This window comes from Idiotropiscis lumnitzeri, chromosome 17 (assembly GCF_059441095.1).
Source record: "Idiotropiscis lumnitzeri isolate Australia: NSW breed Sydney's pygmy pipehorse chromosome 17, RoL_Ilum_1.0, whole genome shotgun sequence".
Classification (NCBI taxonomy): domain Eukaryota; kingdom Metazoa; phylum Chordata; class Actinopteri; order Syngnathiformes; family Syngnathidae; genus Idiotropiscis; species Idiotropiscis lumnitzeri.
The window spans coordinates 2,595,011-2,612,166 of record NC_142407.1 but is presented as its reverse complement, the minus strand read 5'-3'; the positions used below and the strand labels follow the sequence as shown (position 1 = coordinate 2,612,166).

At 42.3% G+C, this 17,156-nt stretch overlaps 2 protein-coding genes across 2 annotated transcripts; both read left to right on the top strand.

The window, feature by feature from the left end:
• Positions 1-1,366: 1,366 nt before the first annotated feature.
• Positions 1,367-3,233, top strand: LOC148319704 (uncharacterized). Its single transcript, XM_088280211.1, has 2 exons — positions 1,367-2,833; positions 3,219-3,233. Exons 1-2 carry the CDS (start codon positions 1,367-1,369, stop codon positions 3,231-3,233), a joined length of 1,482 nt encoding a protein of 493 aa, XP_088136337.1.
• Positions 3,234-3,622: 389 nt separating this feature from the next.
• LOC148319703 (uncharacterized) lies at positions 3,623-16,527 on the top strand. The gene is made up of 2 exons (XM_088280204.1): positions 3,623-4,891; positions 16,516-16,527. The coding sequence occupies exons 1-2, from the start codon at positions 3,623-3,625 to the stop codon at positions 16,525-16,527; spliced, it is 1,281 nt and encodes a 426-aa protein (XP_088136330.1).
• The last annotated feature ends 629 nt before the right edge of the window (positions 16,528-17,156 follow it).

Here is a 17,156-nt window from a genome sequence, read left to right as displayed (position 1 = left end):
ATTTGAAAACATACTCAAGAAAGGACATCATTCGCATGCAAATGATCAAGGCGTGCAGAAAATGACACTTGACTTGAAGAAGACATTTGTAGATCTTGATCAAATGACATATCAAATAATGAATAAAAACAAACTGCTACAAATAGAGAGGACCAGGCAAGTTTGTCTGTTGTCCATCCTGGCAAACCAAAGAGAAGAACTTGAGGAAAAGCTAAATGTTGTTGATGCTGCTGCAGAAAGACTGATTCATGAAAGGGAAAGTATAATTTCCAAGAAAACCAATATTGAAGAAGGCAGAATGAGAATCGCCATTCAGAAACACAAGTTAGAACACCAGCAAGTTGAGCTGAAAAAATGGGAGGATCACTTGACGACAACCATGACTTTACTAAAAACAGTCAAGGTCAATATCCAGGAATTGAATAAGAAGAAATTTGAAAACATTCACAACAAAGGACTCAAATTAGAAACCAGCAAGGAAGGCCTGCAGAAACTGTCGCTGGCCGGTAAGAACACACTTGCAGACCTTGATAAGATGACAGACCACGTCGCAGTTAAAAGCAAGCTGCTGCTTAGAGGAAGCATCCAGTATGTTAGTCTGCTGTCAAGCATGGTGAAACAGAAAGAGGAACTTGTTTCGAAGAGAAAAGATGTCGACTTTGCTTCTGACAGCGTCAGCATTGAGAGAGAAAATGTACTTTCATTGGAGAATTATATTGATGAAGGAAAGGAAAGACTAACAATTGAGAAGGAAATATTGGAAAAACTGCAGTCTGAGCTGAAAGTGTGGGAAGATCACTTGGCTAGATTCCAGGAGGCTAATGAGAACAGATTTGAAAACATACTCAAGAAAGGACATAATTTGCAAGCAAATGATAAAGGCGTGCAGAAAATGACACTTGACTTGAAGAAGACATTTGTAGATCTTGATCAAATGACAGATCAAATAATGAATAAAAACAAACTGCTACAAAGAGAGAGGACCAGGCAAGTTTGTCTGTTGTCAACCCTGGCAAACCAAAGAGAAGAACTTGAGGAGAAGAAAAATGTTCTTGATGCTGCTGCAGAAAGACTCATTCATGAAAGGGAAAGTATAATTTCCAAGAAAACCAATATTGAAGAAGGCAGAATGAGAATAGCCATTCAGAAACACAAGATAGAACACCAGCAAGTTGAGCTGAAAAAATGGGAGGATCACTTGACGACAACCATGACTTTACTAAAAACAGTCAAGGTCAATATCCAGGAATTGAATAAGAAGAAATTTGAAAACATTCACAACAAAGGACTCAAATTAGAAACCAGCAAGGAAGGCCTGCAGAAACTGTCGCTGGCCATTAAGAACACACTTGCAAACCTTGATAAGATGACAGACCAAGTCGCAGTTAAAAGCAAACTGCTGCTTAGAGGAAGCATCCAGTATGTTAGTCTGCTGTCAAGCATGGTGAAACAGAAAGAGGAACTTGTTTTGAAGAGAAAAGATGTCGACTTTGCTTCTGACAGCGTCAGCATTGAGAGAGAAAATGTACTTTCATTGGAGAATTATATTGATGAAGAAAGGGAAAGACTAACAATTGAGAAGGAAAAATTGGAAAAACTGCAGTCTGAGCTGAAAGTGTGGGAAGATCACTTGGCCAGATTCCAGGAGGTTAATGAGAACAGATTTGAAAACATACTCAAGAAAGGACATCATTCGCATGCAAATGATAAAGGCGTGCAGAAAATGACACTTGACTTGAAGAAGACATTTGTAGATCTTGATCAAATGACATATCAAATAATGAATAAAAACAAACTGCTACAAATAGAGAGGACCAGGCAAGTTTGTCTGTTGTCCATCCTGGCAAACCAAAGAGAAGAACTTGAGGAAAAGCTAAATGTTGTTGATGCTGCTGCAGAAAGACTGATTCATGAAAGGGAAAGTATAATTTCCAAGAAAACCAATATTGAAGAAGGCAGAATGAGAATCGCCATTCAGAAACACAAGTTAGAACACCAGCAAGTTGAGCTGAAAAAATGGGAGGATCACTTGACGACAACCATGACTTTACTAAAAACAGTCAAGGTCAATATCCAGGAATTGAATAAGAAGAAATTTGAAAACATTCACAACAAAGGACTCAAATTAGAAACCAGCAAGGAAGGCCTGCAGAAACTGTCGCTGGCCGGTAAGAACACACTTGCAGACCTTGATAAGATGACAGACCACGTCGCAGTTAAAAGCAAGCTGCTGCTTAGAGGAAGCATCCAGTATGTTAGTCTGCTGTCAAGCATGGTGAAACAGAAAGAGGAACTTGTTTCGAAGAGAAAAGATGTCGACTTTGCTTCTGACAGCGTCAGCATTGAGAGAGAAAATGTACTTTCATTGGAGAATTATATTGATGAAGGAAAGGAAAGACTAACAATTGAGAAGGAAATATTGGAAAAACTGCAGTCTGAGCTGAAAGTGTGGGAAGATCACTTGGCTAGATTCCAGGAGGCTAATGAGAACAGATTTGAAAACATACTCAAGAAAGGACATAATTTGCAAGCAAATGATAAAGGCGTGCAGAAAATGACACTTGACTTGAAGAAGACATTTGTAGATCTTGATCAAATGACAGATCAAATAATGAATAAAAACAAACTGCTACAAAGAGAGAGGACCAGGCAAGTTTGTCTGTTGTCAACCCTGGCAAACCAAAGAGAAGAACTTGAGGAGAAGAAAAATGTTCTTGATGCTGCTGCAGAAAGACTCATTCATGAAAGGGAAAGTATAATTTCCAAGAAAACCAATATTGAAGAAGGCAGAATGAGAATAGCCATTCAGAAACACAAGATAGAACACCAGCAAGTTGAGCTGAAAAAATGGGAGGATCACTTGACGACAACCATGACTTTACTAAAAACAGTCAAGGTCAATATCCAGGAATTGAATAAGAAGAAATTTGAAAACATTCACAACAAAGGACTCAAATTAGAAACCAGCAAGGAAGGCCTGCAGAAACTGTCGCTGGCCATTAAGAACACACTTGCAAACCTTGATAAGATGACAGACCAAGTCGCAGTTAAAAGCAAACTGCTGCTTAGAGGAAGCATCCAGTATGTTAGTCTGCTGTCAAGCATGGTGAAACAGAAAGAGGAACTTGTTTTGAAGAGAAAAGATGTCGACTTTGCTTCTGACAGCGTCAGCATTGAGAGAGAAAATGTACTTTCATTGGAGAATTATATTGATGAAGAAAGGGCAAGACTAACAATTGAGAAGGAAAAATTGGAAAAACTGCAGTCTGAGCTGAAAGTGTGGGAAGATCACTTGGCCAGATTCCAGGAGGTTAATGAGAACAGATTTGAAAACATACTCAAGAAAGGACATAATTCACATGCAAATGATAAAGGCGTGCAGAAAATGACACTTGACTTGGAAAAGACATTTGTAGATCTTGATCGAATGACAGATCAAATAATGAATAAAAACAAACTGCTACAAATAGAGAGGACCAGGCAAGTTTGTCTGTTGTCCATCCTGGCAAACCAAAGAGAAGAACTTGAGGAAAAGCAAAATGTTGTTGATGCTGCTGCAGAAAGACTGATTCATGAAAGGGAAAGTATAATTTCCAAGAAAACCAATATTGAAGAAGGCAGAATGAGAATAGCCATTCAGAAACACAAGATAGAACACCAGCAAGTTGAGCTGAAAAAATGGGAGGATCACTTGACGACAACCATGACTTTACTAAAAACAGTCAAGGTCAATATCCAGGAATTGAATAAGAAGAAATTTGAAAACATTCACAACAAAGGACTCAAATTAGAAACCAGCAAGGAAGGCCTGCAGAAACTGTCGCTTGCCATTAAGAACACACTTGCAGACCTTGATAAGATGACAGACCAAGTCGCAGTTAAAAGCAAACTGCTGCTTAGAGGAAGCATCCAGTATGTTAGTCTGCTGTCAAGCATGGTGAAACAGAAAGAGGAACTTGTTTCGAAGAGAAAAGATGTCGACTTTGCTTCTGACAGCCTCAGCATTGAGAGAGAAAATGTACTTTCATTGGAGAATTATATTGATGAAGAAAAGGAAAGACTAACAATTGAGAAGGAAAAATTGGAAAAACTGCAGTCTGAGCTGAAAGTGTGGGAAGGTCACTTGGCCAGATTCCAGGAGGTTAATGAGAACAGATTTGAAAACATACTCAAGAAAGGACATAATTTGCAAGCAAATGATAAAGGCGTGCAGAAAATGACACTTGACTTGAAGAAGACATTTGTAGATCTTGATCAAATGACAGATCAAATAATGAATAAAAACAAACTGCTACAAAGAGAGAGGACCAGGCAAGTTTGTCTGTTGTCAACCCTGGCAAACCAAAGAGAAGAACTTGAGGAGAAGAAAAATGTTCTTGATGCTGCTGCAGAAAGACTCATTCATGAAAGGGAAAGTATAATTTCCAAGAAAAACAATATTGAAGAAGGCAGAATGAGAATAGCCATTCAGAAACACAAGATAGAACACCAGCAAGTTGAGCTGAAAAAATGGGAGGATCACTTGACGACAACCATTACTTTACTAAAAACAGTCAAGGTCAATATCCAGGAATTGAATAAGAAGAAATTTGAAAACATTCACAACAAAGGACTCAAATTAGAAACCAGCAAGGAAGGCCTGCAGAAACTGTCGCTGGCCATTAAGAACACACTTGCAGACCTTGATAAGATGACAGACCAAGTCGGAGTTAAAAGCAAACTGCTGCTGAGAGGAAGCATTCAGTTCGATAGTCCGCTGTCAAGCATGGTGAAACAGAAAGAGGAACTTGTTACGAAGAGAAAAGATGTCGACTTTGCTTCTGACAGCGTCAGCATTGAGAGAGAAAATGTACTTTCATTGGAGAATAATATTGATGAAGAAAAGGAAAGAGTAACAATTGAGAAGGAAAAATTTGAAAAACTGCAGTCTGAGCTGAAAGTGTGGGAAGATCACTTGGCCAGATTCCAGGAGGTTAATGAGAACAGATTTGAAAACATACTCAAGAAAGGACATAATTCGCATGCAAATGATAAAGGCGTGCAGAAAATGACACTTGACTTGAAGAAGACATTTGTAGATCTTGATCGAATGACAGATCAAATAATGAATAAAAACAAACTGCTACAAATAGAGAGGACCAGGCAAGTTTGTCTGTTGTCCATCCTGGCAAACCAAAGAGAAGAACTTGAGGAAAAGCAAAATGTTGTTGATGCTGCTGCAGAAACACTGATTCATGAAAGGGAAAGTATCATTTCCAAGAAAACCAATATTGAAGAAGGCAGAATGAGAATAGCCATTCAGAAACACAAGATAGAACACCAGCAAGTTGAGCTGAAAAAATGGGAGGATCACTTGACGACAACCATGACTTTACTAAAAACAGTCAAGGTCAATATCCAGGAATTGAATAAGAAGAAATTTGAAAACATTCACAACAAAGGACTCAAATTAGAAACCAGCAAGGAAGGCCTGCAGAAACTGTCGCTGGCCATTAAGAACACACTTGCAAACCTTGATAAGATGACAGACCAAGTCGGAGTTAAAAGCAAACTGCTGCTGAGAGGAAGCATTCAGTTCGGTAGTCCGCTGTCAAGCATGGTGAAACAGAAAGAGGAACTTGTTACGAAGAGAAAAGATGTCGACTTTGCTTCTGACAGCGTCAGCATCGAGAGACAAAATGTACTTTCATTGGAGAATAATATTGATGAAGAAAAGGAAAGAGTAACAATTGAGAAGGAAAAATTGGAAAAACTGCAGTCTGAGCTGAAAGTGTGGGAAGATCACTTGGCCAGATTCCAGGAGGTTAATGAGAACAGATTTGAAAACATACTCAAGAAAGGACATAATTCGCATGCAAATGATAAAGGCGTGCAGAAAATGACACTTGACTTGAAGAAGACATTTGTAGATCTTGATCGAATGACAGATCAAATAATGAATAAAAACAAACTGCTACAAATAGAGAGGACCAGGCAAGTTTGTCTGTTGTCCATCCTGGCAAACCAAAGAGAAGAACTTGAGGAAAAGCAAAATGTTGTTGATGCTGCTGCAGAAAGACTGATTCATGAAAGGGAAAGTATAATTTCCAAGAAAACCAATATTGAAGAAGGCAGAATGAGAATAGCCATTCAGAAACACAAGATAGAACACCAGCAAGTTGAGCTGAAAAAATGGGAGGATCACTTGACGACAACCATGACTTTACTAAAAACAGTCAAGGTCAATATCCAGGAATTGAATAAGAAGAAATTTGAAAACATTCACAACAAAGGACTCAAATTAGAAACCAGCAAGGAAGGCCTGCAGAAAATGTCGCTGGCCATTAAGAACACACTTGCAGACCTTGATAAGATGACAGACCAAGTCGGAGTTAAAAGCAAACTGCTGCTGAGAGGAAGCATTCAGTTCGGTAGTCCGCTGTCAAGCATGGTGAAACAGAAAGAGGAACTTGTTTTGAAGAGAAAAGATGTCGACTTTGCTTCTGACAGCGTCAGCATTGAGAGAGAAAATGTACTTTCATTGGAGAATTATATTGATGAAGAAAAGGAAAGACTAACAATTGAGAAGGAAAAATTGGAAAAACTGCAGTCTGAGCTGAAAGTGTGGGAAGATCACTTGGCCAGATTCCAGGAGGTTAATGAGAACAGATTTGAAAACATACTCAAGAAAGGACATAATTCGCATGCAAATGATAAAGGCGTGCAGAAAATGACACTTGACTTGAAGAAGACATTTGTAGATCTTGATCAAATGACAGATCAAATAATGAATAAAAACAAACTGCTACAAAGAGAGAGGACCAGGCAAGTTTGTCTGTTGTCAACCCTGGCAAACCAAAGAGAAGAACTTGAGGAGAAGAAAAATGTTCTTGATGCTGCTGCAGAAAGACTCATTCATGAAAGGGAAAGTATAATTTCCAAGAAAACCAATATTGAAGAAGGCAGAATGAGAATAGCCATTCAGAAACACAAGATAGAACACCAGCAAGTTGAGCTGAAAAAATGGGAGGATCACTTGACGACAACCATGACTTTACTAAAAACAGTCAAGGTCAATATCCAGGAATTGAATAAGAAGAAATTTGAAAACATTCACAACAAAGGACTCAAATTAGAAACCAGCAAGGAAGGCCTGCAGAAACTGTCGCTGGCCATTAAGAACACACTTGCAGACCTTGATAAGATGACAGACCAAGTCGCAGTTAAAAGCAAACTGCTGCTTAGAGGAAGCATCCAGTATGTTAGTCTGCTGTCAAGCATGGTGAAACAGAAAGAGGAACTTGTTTCGAAGAGAAAAGATGTCGACTTTGCTTCTGACAGCGTCAGCATTGAGAGAGAAAATGTACTTTCATTGGAGAATTATATTGATGAAGAAAAGGAAAGAGTAACAATTGAGAAGGAAAAATTTGAAAAACTGCAGTCTGAGCTGAAAGTGTGGGAAGATCACTTGGCCAGATTCCAGGAGGTTAATGAGAACAGATTTGAAAACATACTCAAGAAAGGACATAATTCGCATGCAAATGATAAAGGCGTGCAGAAAATGACACTTGACTTAAAGAAGACATTTGTAGATCTTGATCAAATGACAGATCAAATAATGAATAAAAACAAACTGCTACAAAGAGAGAGGACCAGGCAAGTTTGTCTGTTGTCAACCCTGGCAAACCAAAGAGAAGAACTTGAGGAGAAGAAAAATTTTCTTGATGCTGCTGCAGAAAGACTCATTCATGAAAGGGAAAGTATAATTTCCAAGAAAACCAATATTGAAGAAGGCAGAATGAGAATAGCCATTCAGAAACACAAGATAGAACACCAGCAAGTTGAGCTGAAAAAATGGGAGGATCACTTGACGACAACCATGACTTTACTAAAAACAGTCAAGGTCAATATCCAGGAATTGAATAAGAAGACATTTGAAAACATTCACAACAAAGGACTCAAATTAGAAACCAGCAAGGAAGGCCTGCAGAAACTGTCGCTGGCCATTAAGAACACACTTGCAGACCTTGATAAGATGACAGACCAAGTCGGAGTTAAAAGCAAACTGCTGCTGAGAGGAAGCATTCAGTTCGATAGTCCGCTGTCAAGCATGGTGAAACAGAAAGAGGAACTTGTTACGAAGAGAAAAGATGTCGGCTTTGCTTCTGACAGCGTCAGCATTGAGAGAGAAAATGTACTTTCATTGGAGAATAATATTGATGAAGAAAAGGAAAGAGTAACAATTGAGAAGGAAAAATTTGAAAAACTGCAGTCTGAGCTGAAAGTGTGGGAAGATCACTTGGCCAGATTCCAGGAGGTTAATGAGAACAGATTTGAAAACATACTCAAGAAAGGACATAATTCGCATGCAAATGATAAAGGCGTGCAGAAAATGACACTTGACTTGAAGAAGACATTTGTAGATCTTGATCGAATGACAGATCAAATAATGAATAAAAACAAACTGCTACAAATAGAGAGGACCAGGCAAGTTTGTCTGTTGTCCATCCTGGCAAACCAAAGAGAAGAACTTGAGGAAAAGCAAAATGTTGTTGATGCTGCTGCAGAAAGACTGATTCATGAAAGGGAAAGTATAATTTCCAAGAAAACCAATATTGAAGAAGGCAGAATGAGAATAGCCATTCAGAAACACAAGATAGAACACCAGCAAGTTGAGCTGAAAAAATGGGAGGATCACTTGACGACAACCATGACTTTACTAAAAACAGTCAAGGTCAATATCCAGGAATTGAATAAGAAGAAATTTGAAAACATTCACAACAAAGGACTCAAATTAGAAACCAGCAAGGAAGGCCTGCAGAAACTGTCGCTTGCCATTAAGAACACACTTGCAGACCTTGATAAGATGACAGACCAAGTCGCAGTTAAAAGCAAACTGCTGCTTAGAGGAAGCATCCAGTATGTTAGTCTGCTGTCAAGCATGGTGAAACAGAAAGAGGAACTTGTTTCGAAGAGAAAAGATGTCGACTTTGCTTCTGACAGCGTCAGCATTGAGAGAGAAAATGTACTTTCATTGGAGAATTATATTGATGAAGAAAAGGAAAGAGTAACAATTGAGAAGGAAAAATTTGAAAAACTGCAGTCTGAGCTGAAAGTGTGGGAAGATCACTTGGCCAGATTCCAGGAGGTTAATGAGAACAGATTTGAAAACATACTCAAGAAAGGACATAATTCGCATGCAAATGATAAAGGCGTGCAGAAAATGACACTTGACTTGAAGAAGACATTTGTAGATCTTGATCGAATGACAGATCAAATAATGAATAAAAACAAACTGCTACAAATAGAGAGGACCAGGCAAGTTTGTCTGTTGTCCATCCTGGCAAACCAAAGAGAAGAACTTGAGGAAAAGCTAAATGTTGTTGATGCTGCTGCAGAAAGACTGATTCATGAAAGGGAAAGTATAATTTCCAAGAAAACCAATATTGAAGAAGGCAGAATGAGAATCGCCATTCAGAAACACAAGTTAGAACACCAGCAAGTTGAGCTGAAAAAATGGGAGGATCACTTGACGACAACCATGACTTTACTAAAAACAGTCAAGGTCAATATCCAGGAATTGAATAAGAAGAAATTTGAAAACATTCACAACAAAGGACTCAAATTAGAAACCAGCAAGGAAGGCCTGCAGAAACTGTCGCTGGCCGGTAAGAACACACTTGCAGACCTTGATAAGATGACAGACCACGTCGCAGTTAAAAGCAAACTGCTGCTTAGAGGAAGCATCCAGTATGTTAGTCTGCTGTCAAGCATGGTGAAACAGAAAGAGGAACTTGTTTCGAAGAGAAAAGATGTCGACTTTGCTTCTGACAGCGTCAGCATTGAGAGAGAAAATGTACTTTCATTGGAGAATTATATTGATGAAGGAAAGGAAAGACTAACAATTGAGAAGGAAATATTGGAAAAACTGCAGTCTGAGCTGAAAGTGTGGGAAGATCACTTGGCTAGATTCCAGGAGGCTAATGAGAACAGATTTGAAAACATACTCAAGAAAGGACATAATTTGCAAGCAAATGATAAAGGCGTGCAGAAAATGACACTTGACTTGAAGAAGACATTTGTAGATCTTGATCAAATGACAGATCAAATAATGAATAAAAACAAACTGCTACAAATAGAGAGGACCAGGCAAGTTTGTCTGTTGTCCATCCTGGCAAACCAAAGAGAAGAACTTGAGGAAAAGCAAAATGTTGTTGATGCTGCTGCAGAAAGACTGATTCATGAAAGGGAAAGTATAATTTCCAAGAAAACCAATTTTGAAGAAGGCAGAATGAGAATCGCCATTCAGAAACACAAGTTAGAACACCAGCAAGTTGAGCTGAAAAAATGGGAGGATCACTTGACGACAACCATGACTTTACTAAAAACAGTCAAGGTCAATATCCAGGAATTGAATAAGAAGAGATTTGAAAACATTCACAATAAAGGACTCGAATTAGAAACCAGCAAGGAAGGCCTGCAGAAACTGTCGCTCGCCATTAAGAACACACTTGTAGACCTTGATAAGATGACAGACCAAGTCGCAGTTAAAAGCAAACTGCTGCTTAGAGGAAGCATCCAGTATGTTAGTCTGCTGTCAAGCATGGTGAAACAGAAAGAGGAACTTGTTTTGAAGAGAAAAGATGTCGACTTTGCTTCTGACAGCGTCAGCATTGAGAGAGAAAATGTACTTTCATTGGAGAATTATATTGATGAAGAAAAGGAAAGACTAACAATTGAGAAGGAAAAATTGGAAAAACTGCTGTCTGAGCTGAAAGTGTGGGAAGATCACTTGGCCAGATTCCAGGAGGTTAATGAGAACAGATTTGAAAACATACTCAAGAAAGGACATAATTCGCATGCAAATGATAAAGGCGTGCAGAAAATGACACTTGACTTGAAGAAGACATTTGTAGATCTTGATCAAATGACAGATCAAATAATGAATAAAAACAAACTGCTACAAATAGAGAGGACCAGGCAAGTTTGTCTGTTGTCCATCCTGGCAAACCAAAGAGAAGAACTTGAGGAAAAGCAAAATGTTGTTGATGCTGCTGCAGAAAGACTGATTCATGAAAGGGAAAGTATAATTTCCAAGAAAACCAATATTGAAGAAGGCAGAATGAGAATAGCCATTCAGAAACACAAGATAGAACACCAGCAAGTTGAGCTGAAAAAATGGGAGGATCACTTGACGACAACCATGACTTTACTAAAAACAGTCAAGGTCAATATCCAGGAATTGAATAAGAAGAAATTTGAAAACATTCACAACAAAGGACTCAAATTAGAAACCAGCAAGGAAGGCCTGCAGAAACTGTCGCTGGCCATTAAGAACACACTTGCAGACCTTGATAAGATGACAGACCAAGTCGCAGTTAAAAGCAAATTGCTTCTGAGACGATGGATTCAATTGGGTCATCTGCTGTCAAGTGTGTTGAAGCAAATTAAAGATGTTGATAAGAACAGTAGAGATGTTAATTTTACTTTGGACAATGTCAGCAGTGAGATGGAGCATTTACTCACAGTGAAGAATAATTTTTATTTAGAGAAGGAAAAACTCACAACCCAGAATCACAATCTGAAACAAAAGTGCTCTGATGTAAAAATGTGGTTAGATAACATACTGACTAACATTGAATCCACAGAAACAGTGAAGGCCAATCTACTTGTGGTGATTGAGAGGAAATTTGAAAACACTTACAAAAATACACTCACGTTACAAGCCAATATGGAAGGTATGGAGAAAATATCACTTTCCTTGAAGAATACACTTGCCAACCTTGATCAGATTAAAGACCAAGTTTTACTTCAAGACAAATTGCTACTGAGACAGAGGTACCAGTTACGTTGTCTGCTGTCAATAATGGTTAAACAAAAAATACAGAAGAGAAAAAATGCTGATTCTACTCTGGACACGGTCACCAAGGAACGGGAAAATGTATTTTCAATGAATTGTAATACTGATGTAGATAGAGAAAGTCTGACATCTGAGAAGGAGAAATCAGAGCAGATTTGTTCTGGGCTCAAAGTGTGTAAATATCACTTAATATCTGACATAAAATCATTTAAGAAAACAAATACCAATCTCCTAGAGGTCAATGTGAAGAAACTTGAAAATGGTTACAAAAATACCCTCAAATTTGAAGCCAATATGGAAGGTGAAAAACTGGCATTCAAGCAAGAAGTGGAACACCACTTAGAAAATAAAATACAATCACTGCGAACAGTGAAGAACAATCTTCATGACCTTAACAATGAGAAATTTGAAAAAAATAATGATGACACACTGAAATTAGAAACCAATAGGAAGAGTGTGCATAAAATGAAGCTTGCCTTAATGTTTTTTGAACCAAAGAATTTCATTTCTCATAAATTGTTAGCAATGAAGCATACGAGAGATGTCAAAGTTTCACTTCATTATTTAATACAGGTTTGTGTCGACAAATTACATTCACATATTTTAAAACAGAGAGAAGCTGCTGTACATCAAAAGCTCACCCTCCAAAAACTCCTAGCAGAGTCAAAAGACTTGAAAAACATTTTGCATTGTAAAAATACAATCAAGGACAAAAAAGTCACAGAATGCTTTTATGTCAATCACTTAAAAGCAAAGGGAGAAAGAAAAAACAGAATTGTTCCAAAGTTTAATCATTTTAGCAAGTGGAAAGGCTGGTGGAGAATACGGCCTCCAATACAAAAGAAGAAACACATTGACAATGCGGGTGATGATATAAACACTGTACAAAAGCATTTTTCTCAGCTAGAACAAAGTGTTACATTTGAAAAAGAAATCACCAGGGGGAATAGGCAAAAAAGAGTTCAACAGTCAGAAGCAAAATTTGTTAAATATGATATGGTCAGCAGAGCACAAAATGTCTTTGAAATTATTAGAGAAAAATTAAAACTTTTAGAACAAAGGCTACATGATAATTTTCAAGACATTATGCATCATTTAACGCACAAAAATAAATATTGCCTATATTTGAGTAAGATAATGGCAGACATGTGTAATGCACTTGAGGAGAAACTAATCATGAGAGGTTATCGTAAGCTCATACAAACTAAGGTTGCGTCCAAAGAATGGCTTAATAGGCAAGAATTGAAAAAAATGAATAAAATAACAAAGAAAGAGCACAAGAAAAATGTTCCACAGAACAGAATAGTGGTGCAGACACAACAATTTGAAAAAAAGTGGGGCATGGAAGAAGAGCATAAACATCATAATATGACAGGCCATTTCATGGAGTCAAAAAGAGAATATCCTCTAAATGTATCCATCAGTGACAATGTGGGAAAAGAACATAAATGGAGGCTTTTGTCTCAGTCTGAATCATTGGCCAGTAGAGGTGTTTTAAGAGCATGCAATACCTCAAAAAGAGACTGCCTGCGAAAAATCTGGAAATATACAAACATGGAAAAGAAGGAGATTGCTCAGATGAAATTCACTGGGCATGTGATGAAAAAACACTTGGAGAAAGAGCTAAAGGTGATTACCAATTTTGTTGAAATGTTTTGGATACACAAGAGAAAGACATTTGCAGAGAAAAAAAATTATCAAAGATTTGTTCACACATGTCATTCAGATACAAAGCATAAAACACATGATAAAATGTATTTTAACCCACAAGAACTTAAAATTGAGCTGCTTTGGAATATTGAGAACCTAGCTTTCAAAAAAGAAAATGGGACCAAGGCACTGAATACTTTATAATCAAACACGCAGTTGAAGTTGCCTTTTGTAGCAGCTCGAGGGCCAAAAATGTTCAGCGGGAAAATGAGACAATAACTCAAGTAATCAATCAAGTACAGTAACTCTGTCTCTTACCTAAGGAGACTTAAATGTCCCACCAAGGACAGAGGATTGAACCTTTGTCTCACGTTGAAAGGCTAAACTACCCTACAGCAGCAACATTCATTCAAATACAGTATATGTCTCTGACAGATGCCTCTGTCATGATCCGTGTCGGTCATGACAGGGTTTTTGTTGTTGTTTTCGCGTCTTCCATGTCTTTGTTGTTGTTTTGGTTTCTGTCAGCTGAGTAGGGGCGTTTCCCCTCAGCACTCCGTCCCCACCAGCCACGCACCTGTTCCCCGTCAGCTTCGCACACCTGACTTCCATCTGCTCCCATAATTACTGGACTATTTAACCACCCCATCCCGACAGCTCAGCGTCGGAACATTACTCCATTCGGACTGTCACGACTGCTCCCTGATCCCACTCACGCTCATGTTCTCGCTCTCGCTCTAGTTCATGCCCTGATCCCTAGTATTTGTCCCTGTCCTTGTTCCTCTGCCTTCTTGTTCTGTTAGGTCACGTTTAGTTCATCTTTGCCATTTTGCACCCTGCCACATTTGTTTGCCCTAGTTCCTTGTTTGCCTTTTGGTTTTGTTTTGTTAAATAAATCCCCTTTAAGTCACCCTTAGCCCTGCTTCCTCGCTTTTTGGGTCCCCCTCCTCCTCGCCCACCGGCGAGCTTGACGGAATGTTCCGACCCGTTCCCCGCCAGCTGCTGAGCCCCGTCCCGGCTCCCCGCCGGCTGCTGAGCCCCGTCCCGGCTCCCCGCCGGCTGCTGAGCCCCGTCCCGGCTCCCCGCCGGCTGCTGAGCCCCGTCCCGGCTCCCCGCCGGCTGCTGAGCCCCGTCCCGGCTCCCCGCCGGCTGCTGAGCCCCGTCCCGGCTCCCCGCCGGCTGCTGAGCCCCGTCCCGGCTCCCCGCCGGCTGCTGAGCCCCGTCCCGGCTCCCCGCCGGCTGCTGAGCCCCGTCCCGGCTCCCCGCCGGCTGCTGAGCCCCGTCCCGGCTCCCCGCCGGCTGCTGAGCCCCGTCCCGGCTCCCCGCCGGCTGCTGAGCCCCGTTCCGGCTCCCCGCCGGCTGCTGAGCCCCGTCCCGGCTCCCCGCCGGCTGCTGAGCCCCGTCCCGGCTCCCCGCCGGCTGCTGAGCCCCGTTCCGGCTCCTCGCCGGCTGCTGAGCCCCGTTCCGGCTCCCCGCCGGCTGCTGAGCCCCGTCCCGGCTCCCCGCCGGCTGCTGAGCCCCGTCCCGGCTACTGAGCCCCGGCCCGGCTCTTCGCCGGCTGCTGTGCCCCGTCCCGGCTCTTCGCCGGCTGCTGAGCCCCGTTCCGGCTCTTCGCCGGCTGCTGAGCCCCGTACCGGCGCCTTGCCGGCGCCCCAAGTCCATGTTGCGGCGGAGCACGTCCCGCGTCCGCCCCAAGTCCACGTTCCGGCGGAGCACGTCCCGCGTCCGCCCCAAGTCCACGTTCCGGCGGAGCACGTCCCGCGTCCGCCTCCAGCCCATGTTTCAGCGGAGCACGTCCTGCCTCCGCCTCTCGCTCATGTTCCGGCGGAGCACGTCCCGCGTCCGCCCCAAGCCCACGTTCAGGCGGAGCACATCCTGCGTCCGCCCCAAGTTCATGTTCAGGCGGAGCACGTCTTGCATCCGCCCCAAGTCCTCGGTTCAGCGGAGCACGTTGTGCGTCCGTTCCCCGTTCACATTCTAGCGGAGCACGTCCTGCGTCCGCCCCAAGTTCATGCTCAGGCGGAGCACGTCTTGCGTCCGCCCCAAGTTCTTGTTCCGGCGGAGCACGTCTTGCGTCCGCCCCAAGTTCTCGATCCAGCGGAGCACTTTGTGCATCCGCCCCACGTTCATGTTCCGGCGGAGCGCGCCTTGCGTCCGCCCCAAGTCCACTTTCCGGCGGAGCACGTCGTGCGTCCGCCCCAAGTACACGCTCCGGCGGAGCACGTCCTGCGTCCGTCCCACGTCCACGTTCCTGTCTCAGCGGGGCTCGACGACCGGCCGCCGCTCCACGTTCCTGTCTCGGCGGGATTCGATTACCAGCCGCCGCTCCACGTTCCTGTGTCGGCGACACTCGACGACCAGCCGCCGCTCCACGTTCCTGTCTCGGCGGGGTTCGACGACCAGCCGCCGCTCCACGTTCCTGTCTCGGCGGGGCTCGACGACCAGCCGCCGCTCCATGTTCCTGTCTCGGGTGCGCCCGGACGTCCGCCTGAATGGCCACGGGTGGACTTATTGATCGGGCCTCCCGGACGTCCGCCTGAATGGCCCCGTCGGGACTCGCTGGTCTGGCCCCCTGGACATCCGCCAGACCGGTCTCGTTCGCGGGCCTTGGTCCCACCTCCCGACCCCTTCCGCCCACCCTCGTTCTTGGACAATTTTTTTTTCTTTTTTTTTTCTCCGTGTTTGTTTTTTGGGACGTCTGGGATCCGTCCCTTAAAGGGGGGGTACTGTCATGATCCGTGTCGGTCATGGCAGGGTTTTTGTTGTTGTTTTCGCGTCTTCCATGTCTTTGTTGTTGTTTTGGTTTCTGTCAGCTGAGTAGGGGCGTTTCCCCTCAGCACTCCGTCCCCATCAGCCACGCACCTGTTCCCCGTCAGCTTCGCACACCTGACTTCCATCTGCTCCCATAATTACTGCACTATTTAACCACCCCATCCCGACAGCTCAGCGTCGGAACATTACTCCATTCGGACTGTCACGACTGCTCCCTGATCCCACTCACGCTCATGTTCTCGCTCTCGCTCTAGTTCATGCCCTGATCCCTAGTATTTGTCCCTGTCCTTGTTCCTTTGCCTTCTTGTTCTGTTAGGTCACGTTTAGTTCGTCTTTGCCATTTTGCACACTGCCGCGTTTGTTTGCCCTAGTTCCTTGTTTGCCTTTTGGTTTTGTTTTGTTAAATAAATCCCCTTTAAGTCACCCTTAGCCCTGCTTCCTCGCTTTTTGGGTCCCCCTCCTCCTCGCCCACCGGCGAGCTTGACAGCCTCAGGTTTACATATTTTAGTTTTTAAGATATTTTTTTTCTTCATGGCATACTTAAAATATATTTCCTGTACAGCAGGGGTGCTCACTACGTCGATTGTGATTGACCAGTCAATCGCAAAAGGTAGTATGGTAGATCGCATGACATTAAAAAATAGACGTCAGCCTATCATTATCCGTCATGTGATTGATACAGGGCACCCGGTCAGATGACACCTGATTTTTTGTGACACATAGGTCACCACACATGCACAAACAACGGTGCTAAGTGCAGCACAACTAACAAGCTAGCGAGTTGGTTACCTCCAATTTTAAGCCCTTGTTTTATTCTCTTGAACTCAAGGGGGGTATAAACATGAGTGGGGGTGCTGGACCAAGTAAGAAGACAAAAACGTATCACTTTAATACA